The 20,532-nt window shown below is 39.2% G+C and overlaps 1 protein-coding gene across 4 annotated transcripts in view; it reads left to right on the top strand.

Annotated features, from left to right (window-relative positions):
- Window positions 1–20,532, top strand: part of LOC126334613 (uncharacterized) — a 209,442-nt gene that overhangs the window by 89,231 nt on the left and 99,679 nt on the right. For all 4 annotated transcript variants that reach the window (XM_049997020.1, XM_049997021.1, XM_049997018.1 and 1 more), the window contains exon 3: window positions 16,771–16,897. In XM_049997020.1, coding sequence (XP_049852977.1) covers window positions 16,771–16,897 — 127 coding nt within the window. The remainder of the gene's footprint in view (window positions 1–16,770; window positions 16,898–20,532) is intronic.

Genomic DNA, 20,532 nt, shown 5'->3' with positions numbered 1-20,532 from the left:
CTAAGTCGCTGCTATATAAGTGCCTACTCTTGATGTCACTATGGAAGTCACAGAATTACTGATCTTCAACTGGGCCACGGTCTGGCGGTGCGGCAATTTGTTCTCTCCATGTTGAGGGCGCTGCTGTCGGGTTGTTGTCCTAGATAGTGGTCAGTCCGGGTGCAATTGGCTGATGTCGTCTCACAGCCATATCTGCTCTGCGTTCCCGCCAGCGCTTGACTTTATGCCGAAACATAGGCCTATAGCCTTCAAAATAGCATCTGTAACGGATGTTTGTACCATGCAGAGAGCTGTCATTGAGTTTCTTTTGGTGGAGAACAAGAGGATTGCAGATATTAATAATCACTTGCAGAATGTCTACAGAGACCTGGCAGTGAACAAAAGCTTGGTGAGTCATTGGGAATGGCGTCTGTCATCACAGCAAGGTCGCACAGACTTGTCCTTCGTCCCATGTGCCAGCCGGCCACACACAGAATGTACAGACACTGTCTTTCAAGGTAATCAACGGATCACAATCAAAAGCTTCACTATTCAACTGGATGTCTCCGTTGGTAGTTCTGACACACTCATGCACCAGGTCTGTGCTCCAAGGTGTTTGCCCACTGCATTCCTCGCTGTCTAATAGAAGGCCATAAAGAGCAATGAAGGACAATCCGTGAAAACTTGCTTTCACGTTACGAGGTGAATCGCGGCAATTTTTTGTCAATTACCATCACATGTGATGAAACATAGGTTCATCACATTGAACCAGAAACAAAACAGCAATCCGTGGAGTGGTGACACGCCATCTCTCCCCCAAATACGATGTTCAAAACCACATCTTCAGCCAGTAGTGCAATGGTGATGCTCCTCTGGAACTTTGAAGAAGGGATTGCTCTGTTTGATGACGTCCCTCATTGTGCAGTGATCAATTCTGAAGTGTTTTGAGCTACCCTCAGGAAACTGAAGAAATGACCTCAGCATGTTCATCATCACAAAAATACAAATGAGTTTCTCCTTCTCTATGACAACACAAGGTGTCAACACAAGTCCATGCACCCAAGAGAAGTTCACAAAATTTCAATGGACTGTTCTTCCTCATGTGCCCTACAGCCCAGTTCGTGCACTTTCTGAATTCAGTCTGTTTAGTCAGATGGAGCATGCACTTTGCCAGAAGCAGTACGTGGATGATGAGTAGGTTATTGATGCAAAAAGACATTGACTCTGATGTCGACCAGTAGAGTTGTACTGTGGTGACGTACAGACCCTTCCAGCAAGGTGGTTGCAGCGAATAGAGATTATGTCAAAAAATAGGATTTTATAGCCGAAAGAGTGAGGAAAAATATGGTTTACTTTCAAGAATAAAACCAACCTGCTTTCAGAAATAAATGTGTGGCATTGCTTATTGAATACTCCTCATAAGATAGATATAACTGGATGAAATGCTTCATATTGGAGAGCAAAAAAGTGTGAAAACGTAAATCTCTCATGTATATACCTCCCTTCACCTTACTTTTCTTTAACATAAGAAGTTTCCCCAAACACAAGTGTTTGTGATGTGCACTGTGTTCTCAAATGGTCTGTCTGGTGTATCACTCCCAGCATCTGCTGTATCTCATTTAAACTAACAGTCGCTATGCATGTTATAAGTATTTCATAGAACTGATCTCTCTCTGTCTCTCTCTAATAATAATAATAATAATAGCTTTATTCAACATCGAATGGTACACTGCACATGTACAAAGAAACAGTAATGATTAAAGTTATTTGTACAATAGGCAAGACACATTCTTCTGAATACGTCATTAATTTACAACAAAATTACAATAAGATGTTTACTGATTTCTATTCACATAATTTCACAAAGCATTTGTTGTTCTTCATATAAGTATGGTATTCTTCTAATGAGTAGAAAGGGTGTTTTACTAAAAATTTCTTAAGTTGATGTTTCAGTTTAATTGTAGGAAGAGCCATGACTGCACTAGGCAGTGCATTAGCTAATTTTATACCTGCGTACTATGGCCCCCTTTCATAAAGCGCTGTTCTGTGGCTGCCAATGTAAAATCTTTCTTTATTTCTAGTATTGTACTGGTGGAAATCTGAATAAGTGTTTGGGTGCAGTCTTTTCACAAGCAATATGGCTTTTAGAATGTATGTGTTTATAACAATTAACACCTCAGGCTCTCTCTCTCTCCCCCTCTTTTTTTTTTAATGTTGATAAATGAAACCTTTAAATGGTTCATGATTTACAGCTACCCTATATGGACAGACAACACTTTAAGTGATGTGCATTATTTTCTGATCAGCAGATACTTTAAATAATGCTAATGAAGTTAATCATAATCAAGAAGGAGTATTTGTTGGCGATCAAAATGAGCTCAGCTTCCCCCCTTAAACCAGAATGGGGTATCAGTAACTACACAGAAAAGAGTAAGCCTTTAATTGAACAGGGACATAATTAAAACATAATGAAGAACAGTACGTTAGACTCATAATGCCTACACCTACACCCATAGGCAGCAAACCACTGAGCAGTGGATGGCAGAGGGTTCTTCCCATTGCCCTACCACATATTTGATTTCTTCCTGACCCATCTACACATGGAGTGCTGTAAGGAACACTACTAAAATGCCTGTGTGTGGCCATCATGAGGTCTAATCTTGTCTTTGCAGTCTGTATGGCCCCTTTCACACTTCTCTGGCAGTCATCTAAGGGCACCTCTAGACATAGCACTTAGCAGCACTGCCTATGGTGAATGCTGCAGGTATATGAGCTGTCTCACATACAGACATACCCACTAAATGGTTGCACTGATGGCCATTGTTGTGGTCTGTTCTGGCAGAAGAAGTGATTTGCTTTGATGTAATTTGATTTTTTATTTGGTCCTGTTGATTACATATTGTACAAAAGATGTATTAGTAATTTAAGACAAGTCAAGTGAAACAATATAAAATTTTTCGAACATTTTATTTATTACACAAATACTTATTTTCTATGAATGATTGGTTGCAGACAATATTACCTGCATTTTACTGGTATAAGTTTAAGTGAATGCTTAAAATAGCAGAATGAATGGAAGTACACATGTTTATCCCAGTGCCACAAATAAATAATTAAATTTACATTTTGTCATTATGATTTAAATTAAAATATAACATTTTTATCTTCAGCACATAAGTAAAGTAATTTCAAGTGAATACTTAATAGTGTAGACACAGTGTAGCATAAATGGTAGTGCACATTTTAACTTACGATATAGATAAATTTACATTTTATCATTATAATTTGTGTTACGAATACACAATTTTGTCTTCACGACATAAATAAATATTTTATTTTAAGAGAACTTTTCTTTATATAATGTAAGGGTTTCTTCTATTTTTACTCAAAAGGATGTCTTATTACTCTGGGAATTCATTCATTTTGTACTAAGTTTGTTCACTGAGGCATGTTTTTAGTTTCCTTTTCTATATCTGTTTGTTACTAATTTCCTTTTTTGTATTCATGGGAGCTTGTTATGTACTTTTATTCCTGACACAGTTACTCCCCTATGGACTTTTGTGAGAGTTGCAGAGTCTTGTGTTATGCTTGTTACAGTTTTTTTGGAAGTTTTTTGACCAACCGATCAGTTTGCTCTTTCCATTGTAGCTGGCTTCCTATCAGGATGCCTAGGAATTTTGTATGTGTGGTTTCATAAATGTAAACTTCAGAAAGTAGCTTCATTTGTGGCTATGCGAGGAGAATAATGACAGCATTTAGACTGCCACAGTGGGAGAAATCAGGTTCACAGTTGGCTTACTGGGAAGTGATATCAAAATGACATATGACAGACACAGTATTGATTTAATAATATTTTTCTGTTTTTGTATTGTAACTTGCGGTATGCCATTTCAGGGCAGCAGCCCACTGAACATTTATCACAAACGTGTCACACTTGGTACAATGTCTTATAATTAAAACATCTGTTAATGATGCATTGGTGGTAAAAGCCTTCAGGAGATACTAGGATGAATGACATTGTATAAAAAAGGTGCATGTCTTTGGTGTAGCATAGTGGTTAAAGACATGGATTATGGAGTTGAAGGAAGTAGGTTCATGTTTTGCTGTATGCTAGTATTTTTTCATCTTAGGGTTTTTAACATAGTCTGTGACTCTTATGACTACAGTACAAGTATATTATGCAGTATTTGATGTTGTTCAAATATAAGAGTACGCTCCCTCAAGAATTATGTGATAACACATTTTCCATAAATTTTGTACATAGACCTGATGTCCAATAGCATCCCAGACCCATTCAAATCAGACAAATTTAATGGCTAAGACATCAACATGAGTGCTCCTCAAACCACTCTAGCATGACTTGAGTCTTATTCTACAGTCAGTAATAAGGTTGTAGAATGTCCTGTAATAGTTCATGAAGATCTATTCCATAGATTCAAACAGTAGCTCCCATGATGAATTCAGTTAGGCATTAGCAGTCGATTCATACTATAAATTCAAATAGGTTCCCAACTAGCCGCAGTAGTAGTAGTAGTAGTAGTAGTAGTAGTGGTGGTGGTGGTGGTGTTGGTAGTACTATTACAGTAGCAGATTCATGTCACAGTCTCAACTAACTCTACCAAAATAACCACACACATTTTTTGATGTATTTCAGAATTATACTTCAACTAACACTGATTTTTGTTGTTGGTGTGTCTTGGGGTGATGAAAATTTGATATAAATGTAGATGAAAATTAAAGTCCTATCATTTATCCTATAAACAGAAAGCAGTCTAGTTTCCAGGCTAGTATTGCGTTTTTAAGTGATTTTCAAATGATTCCTCACATAAACAGTGTTTTACATTATTCATAAGTCAGCTAATTTGCAGCTGATTTTTAAATGGTGATAGCTGAGAAATCTGTAATGTGAGCAATATGTGATTGGTTTTTATACTCACCGGCCGCTGTGGCTGAGCGGGTCTAGGTGATTCAGTCTGAAACTGCACTGATGCTAAGGCCACAGGTTTGAATCCTGCCTCAGGTATGGATGTGTGTGATGTCCTTAAGTTAGTTAGGTTTAAGTAGTTCTAAGTCTAGGGCACTGATGACCTCAGATGTTAAGCCTTATAGCGCGTAGAGCCATTTGAACCATTTGTTTTTGTATTCATATTCAATGGGTGGGGTAGTGGGACATCTATTTGTCAGCTTAAATGCTTGCATTGAATTTGTAAATCATTTTTCGATGAATGCCGATATGATCCCTTCAATAAGCACACTTGAGCAGGAGGTGTTTGGTGGCCATGACAGTTTCAGGAGATGTATTCTGAAATGACCACACTTGCAGACTTCAATAAGTTCTACAAGCCTGCTGGGTTGTAGGACATTGAAATGTCTTTGAATGTAGTGAAATACTTCTGATAATTGTTGAACTTAGACTTATCCACGGTCATACGGAGTTTGACTTTTATGAGAGCTACTCTGAATTATTTTGGATTTCAAATATTTTGTATAAAGTGGCAATATTGCAATAAACTGTACAATTTGTGTGTTGCTCAGTGGAAACTACATGGCACTTCACCTCATGCATCTGCATGTAACAGCAAAATTGTAACTAGTAGTGTCCATGTTTTAGTGTAACTGCAACAGAATGCCCCCCCCCCCCCCCCCCCATTCCATTGAAATTGTAACAAATGCACCTTGTTACAGATAAATTGTAACAAACTGCCTCCATGTTACAGCAAAAATTGTAGGAAAAGCCCCATGTTACTGTAAACTTGTAACAAACTGCCTCTGTGACAGCAAAAATCGAAAAAAAAAAAAAACAAAAAAACGTCACCAGTTACAGTGAAACTGCTACAGATTGCCCCATATGAGTAAAAGTTTAATAATTTGCCCTTTGTTACAGCAAAAATTATAACATAACACTTCATGACACAGTGAAAATTGTAACAAATTACTCAGTACACCACTATGTCACAGTAAAATTCACTGATTGACAGAAGTAACGTTCCGTAAGAGCTGTAGGGGCAGACCATAGACCCAACATGACAGGTCTGTACAATCTCATCACTAATATATCAATTGTGATGATATGGTGCACTGTAAAACTTTAATAATGTTGCATCCTGTTTCCGAAGTTCACTTATCTTCAACACTGTCTTACCATACTAAGTTTCTCCCTTATGTCACTACCCTAGAATAGTGAAAATATACAATGAGATTACCAAGCAGTGCACATATGTGCTAGCCCAGCTATCCAGTGTGCTGTGAATGAGTGTGTCAGTTGTCACCTTTGAGTGGATGGATTTTATAGAAATGTGTAGCGTGAACTTACAGAACTTATCCATCAGAACCCTTCAGAAGAAGTCTTTGTTATGAATTTTGATGTGAGTTGTGCTTCAGTACACTTTATTTATGATACATGAGCACTACTACCTGATTGATGTTGGTGTAGTATTACTTTTACATTTACACACACACACACACACACACACACACTACCTATGTTATATAAACAGACTCAGTTGGGTATTTTCATTTCTCTATTAATAAATCAATTACAGTTTTTTGTGAAATCGATTTTAAACTTGTTTAAACTAAAAAAAAGGTAAACAGTGTTATAATTTGGTGATTATGGCAGCAGATGAGTGCCCAGTCTTCTTAATTACTCAGTCTATAAAATAGAAAGAAACTTCCACATGGGAAAAATATATTAAAAACAAAGATTCCAAGACTTACCAAGCGGGAAAGCGCCGGCAGACAGGCACATTAACAAAACACACAAACACACACACAGAATTACTAGCTTTCGCAACCGATGGTCGCTTCTTCAGGAAGGAGAGGGAAAGACGAAAGGATGTGGGTTTTAAGGGAGAGGGTAAGGAGTCATTCCAATCCCGGGAGCGGAAGCACTTCCCTTAGGGGAAAAAAAGGACAGGTATACACTCGCACACACATACACACACATATCCATCCGCACATAGGTGTATGTGCGGATGGATATGTGTGTGTATGTGTGTGCGAGTGTACACCTGTCCTTTTTTTCCCCTAAGGGAAGTCCTTCCGCTCCCGGGATTAGAATGACTCCTTACCCTCTCCCTTAAAACCCACATCCTTTCGTCTTTCCCTCTCCTTCCTGAAGAAGCGACCATCGGTTGCGAAAGCTAGTAATTCTGTGTGTGTGTTTGTGTGTTTTGTTAATGTGCCTGTCTGCCGGCGCTTTCCCGCTTGGTAAGTCTTGGAATCTTTGTTTTTAATATAATTACTCAGTCTCCTTAATAAGATAATCTAATGACAAAATAACTGAAAGTTCTTCATTACACAAAGTAAAAAAACTGTGGGATTTTGGTTGGGTTGTAGGCCAAGGAAACACTCTCATTTCTGTAAGACTCAGTACATTTCATTACAAACGTATACATTACAACATGTCGTATAGCCAACTGAATTGGCAAGATGGCATCAGCCATTAGGTTAACAGAGTCAAAGAACTTGCGATGGCAGTGATATGTCACTCGTATTCGTCAACACCACACAGGCCACCCCTCCCTGCAGTGGGGAGCAGAGTTTGAGTGCAGTGGAAATGGGGCGTGTCCAGTGGTGAAGGTGGTGAGGGAGATCGCAATTATGTGATGAGGATGTCCATCTCTGGAAGTTGTTGTGGCAGGGTCCACTCTGGGAGGTCAACGTAGAACTCCTGTAGGTGGTTTGGGCGGATGAGGCATCGGCCTGTGCGTGAGGATGGAGCAGTGTGGGGAGAGACTGTGTCCCCCACATGATTGGCTGGCAACATTTGAACTGTAACCCTCCCTAGGGGGTTACCGTAGTTTGGGGAGTGTGTGGTTGACCCCACATGGGAGCGGGTGGGAGCCAGTGATCGTCTGACAACCTGGGTCCCCGGTTGGGGGGGGGGGGGGGGGCGAATTGTCTTGCAGCTTGATGAAGATGTGGTTGTCGTCGATGAGGATGGTGATGTTCTCCACACGTTCGGGTGGGATGTCTGGTTGCAGAACGAATAGAGGGGTAGGGAGATGGAGGTGGAGTTGGAGACAAAAGACAAGAACCCAAGGAACAGCATTGACGGTGATGCAGACGCATGTTCGGGTGAGGGCTGCAGCTGCAGCTCAGAGGGGTCACAGCTTGAGTGCGAGCCCTCAGTGCTGGGAGGCTGCATAATGTTGCCAGGTGCGAAAGACGCTGGGTCGAGGTGTGCCGGTTTCATGCGATGGAGAGACAGGATGGGATGTCGAATTTGTGGAGAGGTGGAACAGTGTGCCTTGTGACTTTGTTGCACTGGTATTTGATGCATTTCAGGGCCCAGATCAGACAATCGTGTTCCATGTCTCACTACATGAATCATTCAGACACACGGGGTGTCAATGACTTAATTCTGGGGTGTGCTAGAGAAAGGTGGAGGGTGGGGTGGAGATGAGGGGTTGGAGAGTGCCAGTAGAAGAGTCGCACCAGACTTCCTCTCAGATGCCCGCAAATTTTGCTTTGGTGAAAGACAGCGAAGAAAAGCTGTTAGGAAGTTGCCATCTATCTTCAACCTGGTTCTGCAGGGATGCGAGGTTGGAAAGTTCAACAACCGTTGAGATGGTGCTAATGCGGGAAAGGAAATCTGCAATGATGTTGTCAACACCTTTGACATGTTGGATGTCAGTAGAAAACTGAGAGATGAAATCGAAATGCCGAAAGTGATGGGGGGAGAGGTGGGAGGTCAAGAGGAGGGTTTCGTATGGCATCTGCAACTGGTTTATGGTCGGTCAGGATGTGGAAAGGTCAGCCCTCAACATTGGGGCAGAAGTGTTTCACCGTCTCATAAACTGCTAAAAGTTTGCAGTCGAAGGCTGAGTATTTTTGTTGGATGAATGAAAGTTTCTTCATAAAGAACTGAAGTGGTGTGACCACGCCATTGTGGCATTGTTGCAGGACTGTGCTTACTGTGGAATCACTGTCATCCACGGTGATAAAGAGTTCAGCATCCAAGATTGAATGAGTGAGGGTGACAGCTCCTGTGAGAGTGTCTTTCAGGGCCTGGAAGGCTGCGAGTTGGTACCATCCATGGAATGGTGCGCATCCCTGAAGTTTGCTTGCTGGTGAGGGCGTTAGTGAGGGCAAACTGGGTGTTAGCTGCTGCAGGCAAATGACAATGGTAGTAGTTTATTGTCCCCAGAAACCAACAGAGCTCTTTGTACGAGGTAGGGAGTGGCATGGATAAGATTGATTGCACCTTAAATTTAGGGGGTTGTATACTGGCGGTTGAGACTGTGTACCCCAGGAATTGGACAGATTTTTGGTGCAGTTGCACTTTGTCAGTGTTGATATTGACTCCATTTGATGAGAGCATCCTTGTGATTTGGCGTTCGGGATCTTGCACAGATTTGCTGAAAATCAGGATATCGTCAACGTAAACGAAACAGAAATTGACGTGGAGCAAGAGAGACTCTATGAAGCATTGCCACATCTGGGTGGTGTTCTTTAACTCCACTGGCATGAAATGGTACTCATACAATGCGATGGGAGTGATAATTGTTGTATTCGGAATATCTTCGGATGCAACTGGGATTTGGTGATAAGCACATTTTCAATCCAGCACACTGAAAATTGTAGCACTCTTGAGAAGGTGAGTGAAGTCAGAATTGTTCAGTATAGGGTAATTGACCATCACAGTTCTAGAGTTCAAGCGTCTGTTATCACCACACATACAAAAGGAGCCATCCTGTTTGGGAGTGAGGTGTGTGGGTGATGACTAGTTACTATTGGAGGGCTGTAAAATTCCTGCCTCAAGATATTCCTGTATTTGCTGGTGAGCCAAATGTAACTAGAGTGGGTTAAGGCGGCGAGCCTTGTGGCAAATAGGTGGGTCCTCGGACATGATTGTGCAATGAACAGTTATGTTCATGATGGTGTTAACTGAATGTTCGATGACTGCACATGGGCGGGGCATGGTGTCGGTAGAGTTATTAGGGGTGCATGGCCTGGAAGCAGTGTATCTGTCTGCTTGAGAAGGGAATGGCTGCAGAAAAGTCAAATTTTTGATATGTTTACACTGGCTCAGAGCCAGTTTACAAGTGCTGAGCATGAGGCGGGCATGAGCGGTGTGCATAGAGGCTGTCTATTGTCCATAGTGTGCCAGAGAGGCATGCTTCGAGGTGGCAGTGCTGCTGCTGCAGGTGGGGCTATGGAGCGAGCGCAAAGAGGCGTGAGAGGGGGAGTTGAATCTTGATCAACACACTGGGCAGGTGCTTGGGTGGCGGCGGGGAGGCATGGTTCAGAGCTGGCTAAAACCAGACACGTGGCAACCATACTTGGACATCGTAAAAAAAGGTCAGATTTCCATAGTATTGGAAGTACAATAAAGGGCCATTCAGATGTTTTGGTAATTGTTTGGAGACATAGGAAATGTTTGTTGCTGAGCAGTAATGGGTTGATAAAGTATAGCCACTCCACAGCAAGACATACCTAGACTTTACCATGAAATTCAAGAAAGTTCTTTGCAGAGCAGAAAGATATCTCAGGAGAATCAGCTACTGTGTGTTTCAAGCTGTGATCAATTCATCTGTATTCCAGATATCCAACAATGCATTTTCATCACATTAGTGAAATGACAGGATGAAAGAGGATTACATTCTTAAATTCCTCACTTAATAGTTTTTCTTGGGACTTCATAAGTGGACTTTTGGAGCAAGGTAGCATTTATCGTCAAGTGTTTAGCTCAGTTTTTTCAGCATTTCAGTGATGCTCTCTGATGGCCAGATAAATTTGTCACCGTTCGCCCTACCCTTCTTTGTGTACAAGTATCCTCTATTATACCCATTTTGAATGAGTTCCACACAATTGGGTCTCATATGTGCTTATATGTCGTGGTACATACTAGGGTAGAGCCCAAATCTGGGACACTTGTCAGGCAATATGTACACACCTTGAAATTGAGTCTGACATGTCTCAGCCATGAGCATCAGCTGAGAGGTCATAGATCAGAACACTTTTAAATGTCTCATTTAAGGCCTTACCACCAAGTTTTTAAATGTCTCAGTTAAGTCCTTATCACCATGTTTTGCTGCTGTCATCTGAATGGTGAGGGCTGTGACACACTGCTACATAAGGGTCTCTGATTAATTGAGCATGAGAGTAATGTAGCCAGTTTGCTAGGGAAACAGACTACACAAAAAGTGATGATGGCACTGAAAATATAGTCCAGATACATCTGTTATTTCACTACAGCATTGTGTGATGATGTATATTCTCTGACTATGCACACCAGCATGATGAATGCTTTAGAAATTTTCTTTTGTTTGCTATAGTTAATTGCATAATTTACAAAAATAATGAAATGCCTTTTTAAAGGGATTCCAACCAGTCATCTATAGTTAATCTATGTGTGGAGCACAAAAACATGTAACAGAAAACAGCAATCACACTAGCTTTTGAGTACTAGCTCTTTTTATAGCAAAAGTACACACATTCACACACACAACCTCACAGACTCCCTAACACACACTCCTGTGGCCACGACAAGACTAATTATTGATATTTGATTATTGAAAGCTGTTGCCAGAGCTGATGGATGTGGGGAGGATGCAAGGAGGGGATAGCAGGAAAGAGTTGATTAATTGGTCATATGACTACTGCATGGTCACTCAACAAGAAGTAAAGAGCACAAACAGTACAGAAAAACAGCTCAACCACATGTAATCTTACCCTCCCACACATCACCATTAAGTTTTCCAGTGTCTTCATTACTTTCATAACCTTCCAGATGCGTAATATATACAACATATATATATTTTTTCCTTATCTTCATTTTCTCTTGTTGTTGGCTCCAGTTCTTGCATCTAGGGGTACATTCTTGTGGCGGAAATTTTGACTTAGTGGGCTCCAGATGACTGAATAACTGTTGAAGATTTGCCTGTATTACTCTTAAAATTTATTCTTCGTCACATTTTTGCATGTCACACTGCCTTTACAATTCCAACTTCAGTATTCAAATTCACAGTGTTATGGCACAACATAAAAATCTGACCGATTCCATCAGAGGCATGTCCACTACTCCTCTACATTCTGTGGTACTAACAATATTCCAAAGAGTTTGACAAAAGAAGAATCTTCAAGTTATATCATTATTTTATTAATGAGTCTAGTAATAAATTTGATAATTTGTGTTAGACTGTGCAATTAATAATATGACTTTTAAGTATGCCAGAATTTCTAATTTCAAATATTTCTAAAAGAAAAATAATTTTAACCATTAGTACATATAGATTGTAACAATTTAATTTCATTTTATACATTTTAGCTTGAAATGTAATACAATACATACAAAATCAAATGAAATTCTTTCAGTGAAACAGCCAAGAATTTTCAGCTATGCCAGATTCAGGATTAATCCTGATATCAGCTACTACTATAAAAAAAAGGTTATGTTAGAAAATTGTGTACCACGGCTGTGACAACCTCTTGATACCCTGGGGTACGGAATATCCTACACAAAATCCTCCCTATGCCTCCCAGAGTAATGTTCTGCCACCCACTCAACCTGCAGAATAACCTTGTCCATCCCAATTCCAGCCCTACTCCCAGTCCTGCACTCCATGGGTCATTCACTTGTGGTTGGTCCAGATATCTACTGATGTCCAGTCACAGGTATTTCCTACACAATAAAAGGTTGGGCAACATGCTACAGCAGCCATGTTATACATCAGCTACACTACAATTACTGTACAGCATTCTATGTGGGCATGACAAGTAACCAACTGTTTACTCACATGAATGGGCACCACCAAACAGTGACAAACCATAAACTTGACCATCCAGTTGCTGAAGATGCTGCACACCACAACACAAATGCCTTCAATAGCTGCTTCACTCTGCAGGTAATTTGGATATTCACTTCCAGGATAAGTTTCTCTGAACTATAGAGGTGGGAATTGTCTCCTGCACTCTTGCAGTCCCCCTGCTAGCGTGTTCCCACTGCCTCATTTTACCTTTTCCCTTCACTCTTCTGTCCACAGTGCTTCTTTTCCACCCAGATCGTGCACTGCCTTCTCCCTCCACTCTTCTTCCCCCTACTCATGTCGAAGTTCTCTCCCTCTGTCTCCTGCCCTCCCCTATCTCTTTCTCCCTCCTCCCTCTCTCCCTCCTTTTAAATCCTTCTCCCTTCTCTCTACTCTCCATATCTCCTTATTCATCTTCACCTTTCTGTCCTTTTATCCCTCTCCCTCTTCCTACATCTCTTTTTGCTATGCCATCTCCACTCTTTTTATCTTGTTTTGCAGCTGCATAGTCATGCATCCAAAGACTTTCCTGTTTCTCGCTAACCCTTCCTTGCATTCTTTCCCTACTCCCTCCTGATCTGCATCAGCTCGGGCAAGTGCTTTCAATAATGGAGCATCAGTAATTAGTCTTAAAATCTTGAACACTTGGTGCTCCACAGCTTTATTAAAGGAGATCTTCTATACACCATGAGATGCACTAGAAATTGTTAACCCCTCAGAGATATAAAAAGTATTAGATCCTGGCTATCTCTTCTGACAATGATGACAGTACACCTGTTTATCTGTCAGTGCTTGTAATTATATGATGAGATAAATACGTTCACTTGAAGAATTTGAATTCTCATACTTAACTGTTTGGTGCACCAATCTGCTTCTGCTTTCTCCAGCTTTTTTCAAAAGTTTGGTGGTGCGTTGTTATTCAACTGGAAACAAGATGTTTTCCATTTGTTTATTTTCAAAAGCTATGCCATCTCCTCATTACTACAGTATATACATACGTGGTGGTCCATTGATAGTAACCAGGCCAAATATCTCACGAAATAAGCATCAAATGGAAAAACTACGAAGAATGAAACTCGTCTAGCTTGAAGGGAGAAACCAGATGGCACTATGGTTGGCCCCGCTAGATGACGCTGCCATAGGTCAAATGGATATCAACTGCATTTTTTTAAAAATAGGAACCCCCATTTACTATTACATATTCATGTAATATGTGAAGAAATTTGAATGTCTTAGGTGGACCACGTTTTTCGCTTTGTGATAGATGGCGCTGTAATAGTCACAAATGTGTAAGTACATCGTATCACATAACATCCGCCAGTGTGGATGGTATTTACTTCGTGATACCTTACCCATGTTAAAATGGACTGTTTACTAATTGCGGAAAAGGTCAATATCTTGTTGCTGTATGGCTATTGTGATCAAAATACCCAATGGGCGTGTTCTATGTTTGCTGCTCGGTATCCTGGATGACATCATCCAAGTGTCGGTACCGTTCACTGGATAGTTACGTTATTGAAGGAAACAGGAAGTGTTCGGCCACATGTGAAATGTCAACCATAACCTGCAACAAATGATGATGCCCAAGTAGGTGTTTTAGCAGCTGTCATGGCTAAATCTGCACATCAGTAGCAGACAAATTGCACGAGAATCAGGAATCTCAAAAATGTCAGTGTTGAGAATGCTACATCAACATCAATTGCACTCGTACCATAGTTCTATGCACCAGGAATTGCATGGCAATGACTTTGAATGTCGCTTACAGTTCTGTCACTGTGCACAAGAGAAATTACGGGATGATGACAGATTTTTTTGCATATGTTCTATTTAGCGACGAAGTGTCATTCACCAACATCAGTAACATAAACTGGCAAATATGCTCTATTGGGCAACAAAAAATCCATTATGGCTGCGACAAGTGGAACATCAGCGACCTTGGCAGGTTAATGTATAGTGCGACATTATGGGAGGAAGGATAATTGGCCCCCATTTTATCAATGGCAATCTAAATGGTGCAATGTATGCTGATATCCTACATAATGTTCTACCAATGTTACTGTAAGATGTTTCACTGCATGACAGAATGGTGATGTACATCCAACATGATGGATGTCCGCCACATAGCTCGCATGCGGTTGAAGCAGTATTGAGTAGCATATTTCATGACAGGTGGACTGGTCGTCGAAGCGCCATATCATGGCCTGCATGTTCACCGGATCTGACGTCCCCGGATTTTTTTCTGTTGGGAAAGTTGAAGGATATTTGCTATCATGATCCACTGACAATGCCTAACAATATGCGTCAGTGCATTGTCAATGCATGTGCAAACATTACGGAAGGCAAACTATTCGCTGTTGAGAGGAATGTCGTTACACATATTGCCAAATGCATTGATGTTGACGGACATAATTTTGAGCATTTATTGCATTAATATGTTATTTATAGGTAATCACGCTGTAACAGCATGCATTCTCAGAAATGATAACTTCACAAAGGTACATGTATCACATTGGAGCAACTGAAATAAAATGTTCAAACGTACCTAAGTTCTGTATTTTAATTTAAAAAACCTACCTGTTACCAACTGTTCGTCTAAAATTGTGAGCCATATGTTTGTGACTATTACTGCGCTATCTATCACAAAGTGAAAAAAGTGATCCATCTAAAACATTCATATTTCTTTACGTACTACACAAATATGTAATAAAAACTGGGGGTTCTTATTTAAAAAAAAAAAAAAAAAAAAACACAGTTGATATCCGTTTGACCTATGGCAGCACCATCAAGTGGGCTAACCATAGCGCCATCTGGTTTCCCCCTTCAAGCTAGACAAGTTTCGTTCTTTGTAGTTTTTTCGTTTGACACTTATTTCGTGAGATATTTGGCCCGGTCATGACCAATGGATCACCCTGTATGTCAAAATTTGTAAAAAGACAGTTTGTTGTGCAACATGACCAAGTGTCGAAGCATAATGAACAGTTAGCTTCCACCACTGACATCTCTTTCTCACCTACTGACAAAGCATTTTCCCATTCTTTGTATACAAAACCAGACTCTTCCCGATATGTGGGTAACACCACATTTACTAGTCAGTTCAACAATTTTATTTTAATAGCTGTGATTCTTGGAATTATATGACTCTTTGGTCAGTTGTACTTAGTTTTTATAATAATGCACATAACTGAAAATATAGGAAAAATTGGCATTTTTATGTCTTTAAGTAAGCTGTTCAGATTTGGTTATTAATCAATCTTTGAATCAGTGAGTATTAGATGTGATTTAGAAACATGAATGTGGTTATGCAATAATGCCTTCAGTTTGTATGCAGTAATAAACATTTAAATAAAGTTATAATTCATTATACTTTTCCTTTGAACATAAAAACAAAAATTGTAGAGAAGTTATTTTACAGAGATATGACATTTTTCTATTCAGGGACAACATTGGTTTAATTATAGTATGGATTATACCTCCCTGCACTGACAAAGTCATTAGTGTTTGTTTGTATACCTGATTTGGTCAAAATTTGGAAATGTGTTTATAATATGAAGAAAATGCTATGGTATCGATCTCTTCGTCAATGGTAGAAAAAGATGTTCTAAGGACTTACTTCATTATAAAATGTTTATGTGCCAAAACTAGTTTTCAGGTTTGCAATCAATCATCAGATGTCTCAAACATTATTAAGAATTGGCTTTGCCAAAGATTTGATAGGAGCAACAACATGACAACTTATGTGCTATGTGATAGGTCAGATTTCTGATCCTGTCATATTAACTGACACATTTGTCACTAATAAGAATTAGCCAACAACTGAACATCTGTGTAGTGTGTTTGTTAATGTGTGTGCTTTTGCTAGAAAAAGAGCTAGTGTGGAAGCTAGTGTGACTACTGTTTTCTGTTATGTGTCTTTGTGCTCCATGCATCAATTTGCTCTAGGTGAGTGATTTAATTTTCTTTATTTTATGTATAGCTTCTTCCTGGAATGTCTATTACTGTTATGAAATGCTATTTTCATAGTTAAAAACAAATTTTAAAGTTCCAGGATATGTATGTGATTGATTTGCGGAGCGATACATTAACAGTACCTACTAAGGCAATGAGAGAAGCAATGTACAATGCAGAAGTTGGAGATGATGTTTATGAAGAAGATCCTACTGTGAAAGGTATGTATGTGCATATATTTCAGTGAAGTAACTGAATCTTAGGCTTTTTAAAGTGATACATTATCATAAAATTTTCATGAAAGTAGTGTGCGATGTTTTGTTGTCATGGGAATTAGTGACAGATTCGGCGTGGACAGAACTTTTATATGATTATGTGATTTGTTTTGTTTCCTTGTAATTCCTTTGTACAACAGTAACAGTCAGAGAGAGACAAGGTGCAACATATGCCCTCACCTTCCATACAATGCACTGGTATTGCATCACTCTCTGTGTGATGTTGAGAGTATTTGTGCTAATTCTCATGAATCATTCGAAAGGTTTCTAGCAATAGTGCAGCAGGAATGCACATAAGGCTAATTCATCAGAATAAAAGCATGCAAATTCCCCAAGGAATGAAAAGCATATTATATTCAATTTGAGGTGCACATGATACAGATTGTCTTTAAGGACACTCTAAACCCACCTTAGAAGAATAAATCATCAATCAGGAGTACTAGAAGGAATGCCCCCAATATGTTCTTGATAGAAAGAATTGCAGTTAAACTTACAGTCACTCATATTACGCAATTACAAATTCATCACAAATGTAATCAACAATATGTAGAATATTTTTTCAGGACAAAGACTGAAAGCTTTTTAAATGACTTTCCAAAAAACATGGAATTACTGACCTTTGCTTTAAAATGTCTTTCTTTTTATTGATTTACTTTCTGGTTGCTGTTGCTGGAGACTTCTGCTATGGAATTGCTTTTAAAACCTGTTAACTTACTTTTTTTATATGTAGTTATTTCTAAATTCATGGTTTTAAATGTTTAATTTTTATCCTTTTTCAACTACAGTAATATTACAATATTTACACCACAGAATATTTGTATGTATTTGGTATTGGGAAATGCTTTGCAGCAGTATAGCATTATAAAAATAGACTTTAATTTAAGTACTTACTGGTATTTTTCTACAATTATAAATTTTGTGTCCTGATAAATGTCTATGCTTACAACCTGAGCTTGTGTTGTGTCTATGAGCTAATCTTAATGCACTATAGAAAAGTATCTTGCAGTGGCCATCGCTGCCCTTTTACGTGTTACTTGGCCTGTACCAGACTCAACCCACATCGTAGCTGAATAGGTCTGCAGCTGTTTCACTGCAGAAACATTGTCTTAAACTTACAGTCACTCATATTATGCACTCACAAATTCATCACAAATGTAATCAACAATATGTAGAATATTTTTTCAGGACAAAGACTGAATGTTTTTAAATGACTTTAAAAAAAGTAGAATTACTGACCTTTGCTTTAAAATGTCTTTCTTTTTATTGATTTACTTTCTGGTTGTTGTTGCTGGGGAGTTCTGCTATGGAAGTGCTTTTAAAATCAGTTAACTTTTTTTTATATGTAGTTGTTTCTAAATTCATGGTTTTAAATGTTTAATTTTTATCCTATGTCAACTACAGTAATATTAACATATTTACACCATAAAATATTTCTTTGTATGTGGTATTGGGAAATGCATTGCAGCAGCATAGCCTTATAAAAATAGTCTTTAATTTAAGTACATATTAGTATATTTCTACAATTACAAATTTTGTGTCCTTCTGATAAATGTCTAAGCTTACAAACTGAGCTTGTGTTGTGGCTATGAGCTAATCTTAATGCACTATAGAGAAGTAGCTTTGCAGTGACCATCATTGCCTTTTTATAGGTTACTTGACCTGTTTCTCATTCCTGAAAGCTCTCCTGCATAACAGGATTTATGAAATGCAATGGATGGGAGAATGAGTGAATGAAGTAATCTCCTCGAGCTAAGCTATGAGTCACAGCTGATGTGGTAAATTCAGATCAAACATTTTCTTCTGTTCACAGAACTAGCAATAATCTCTGTGTCCTGGGCCATTCTTGTTAGGGGACACCATCTACCACAATGTTGACAATGTATTGACTACTGATACAACAGTGGCATAGAGTCAGTACTCATCAGATGTGGCGAAATACAGTATCACTTCATTAGAACCTGCAGTCGTGTAATGACTTCAACACCAACCAATACTCTGCCCTTGAAAATGGTGGGGTGCCCCTCCATATTGTACATTGCTATCTGTCATGAGTGCTTTGGAAATAGGCAACAGTATTTGTACAACACAACTAGTACAGGAGCAGTCTGACAGTAAAGAGCAGAAGTAGGAAGCAAAGGTTGGAAAGGAAAGAATTAAGATCATGAATAACTCATTTCAAAGCCCTGAAATCAAATAGCTGTGCAGCAGTTCCACTTTTTAAATATTTTATCCATCTTCAGCAACTGTAGATGTATTTTTTGAAACAGTCATCAAAAGAAAAAGGAGCTAAGACCAACATGATCACAGCATATGCTGCCTGCATCGTATTGTTGACACTTGCAAATAAGACAATAGTTGTAACCTTCTGAAGAAGGTCACAAAGTGACTGAAACCAGTTAAGGAAATAAATTTTTTCCATGCAACTGGTTGCTCATTATTTCAGTAACTTTCACTTTTATTTTCAATCACCTCCGTTGGTTTTGGTCACTGTGGCCATTTTCATCTGTTTGCAAATGTAGCATTATGACAGCATGCATTTGATTCCAAGCAATTACTACAATTTTTGATTCTTCAACTTCATGTTCCACATGCTGCACAAGAAATTCATTGTGACTCTTCAGGTTTTCCCAACAGAGCTGTTAAGAATACACTTCTCAGGTTTGGTGCTGGATAATGTTACGCAATTTCCACAATATTTTGTGACCCAACTGTTCAACATGTTCTGATGGTGGTAGTTGCTGTAATCACTGCTGCAAGATGCAGCTGTTGATAATCACATGGCAACATCAAAATTTATTGAGCCAGGAACATGGATTATGCATGCAAGAGAAGGCTCTCATATTGTCCACTACTGGGAACCAAAGAGAGGCCCTCCACATGTCCACTGTGTGCAACGACAGTGTTTCTGAATACTCCGGTGGTTAACAGCAGGATTAACTCTTGGCAATGCACTGTGTCAGGTTGTACATTGGAGGATCTTCTTTCTCCTGTTTTAATTTAATGGCAGCAACTGCTGTATTCCAGATAGTGCTTAGATGAAATCTTACATCCTTGTTGATAGGATTGGTCCAGAATGATATTTATGGCCCCCTTAAAAACCAAAATCTCAGAATGATACAGCTTGAGTCTTCTTGTAAAACATACAATGTTTTGTATTTAGGAAATTCTCTGCTATTGCAGATTTATCAGGTTGGCCCATGTGTGTAAATTGATGGTGTTCAACACAACAATGTTGCACAGTGTAATATAACAGCCCAGTATAAGATTTCCCACAGGTGCATGAGATCTTACATAAGCTGCATTTTCTAAGGCCAAAATTCTCTTTGACAGAGCACAAAAAAGTCCTCAGTTTCACTGGTGGACAAAAAAAACGTTTATATTGTGTCTCTGAAGAATCTTTCTGTTCCTGAAAACATGGTGCTAAAACATGGCAAGGAAACCACTGGACCAGGTGCCTCAGTATCTTCATTTACATCCCTACATTGAATATGCTTATCTCAGAATGCATTGCATATCTGCTTATCAGAATAACTGTTCTGATAGAACACTGTTAGGTGTTGTAGGTTACATGTCAGCCCACA

This window comes from Schistocerca gregaria, chromosome 2 (genome assembly GCF_023897955.1).
Source record: "Schistocerca gregaria isolate iqSchGreg1 chromosome 2, iqSchGreg1.2, whole genome shotgun sequence".
Taxonomy (NCBI): Eukaryota; Metazoa; Arthropoda; class Insecta; order Orthoptera; family Acrididae; genus Schistocerca; species Schistocerca gregaria.
This window is presented reverse-complemented; position numbering and strand designations above follow the sequence as displayed.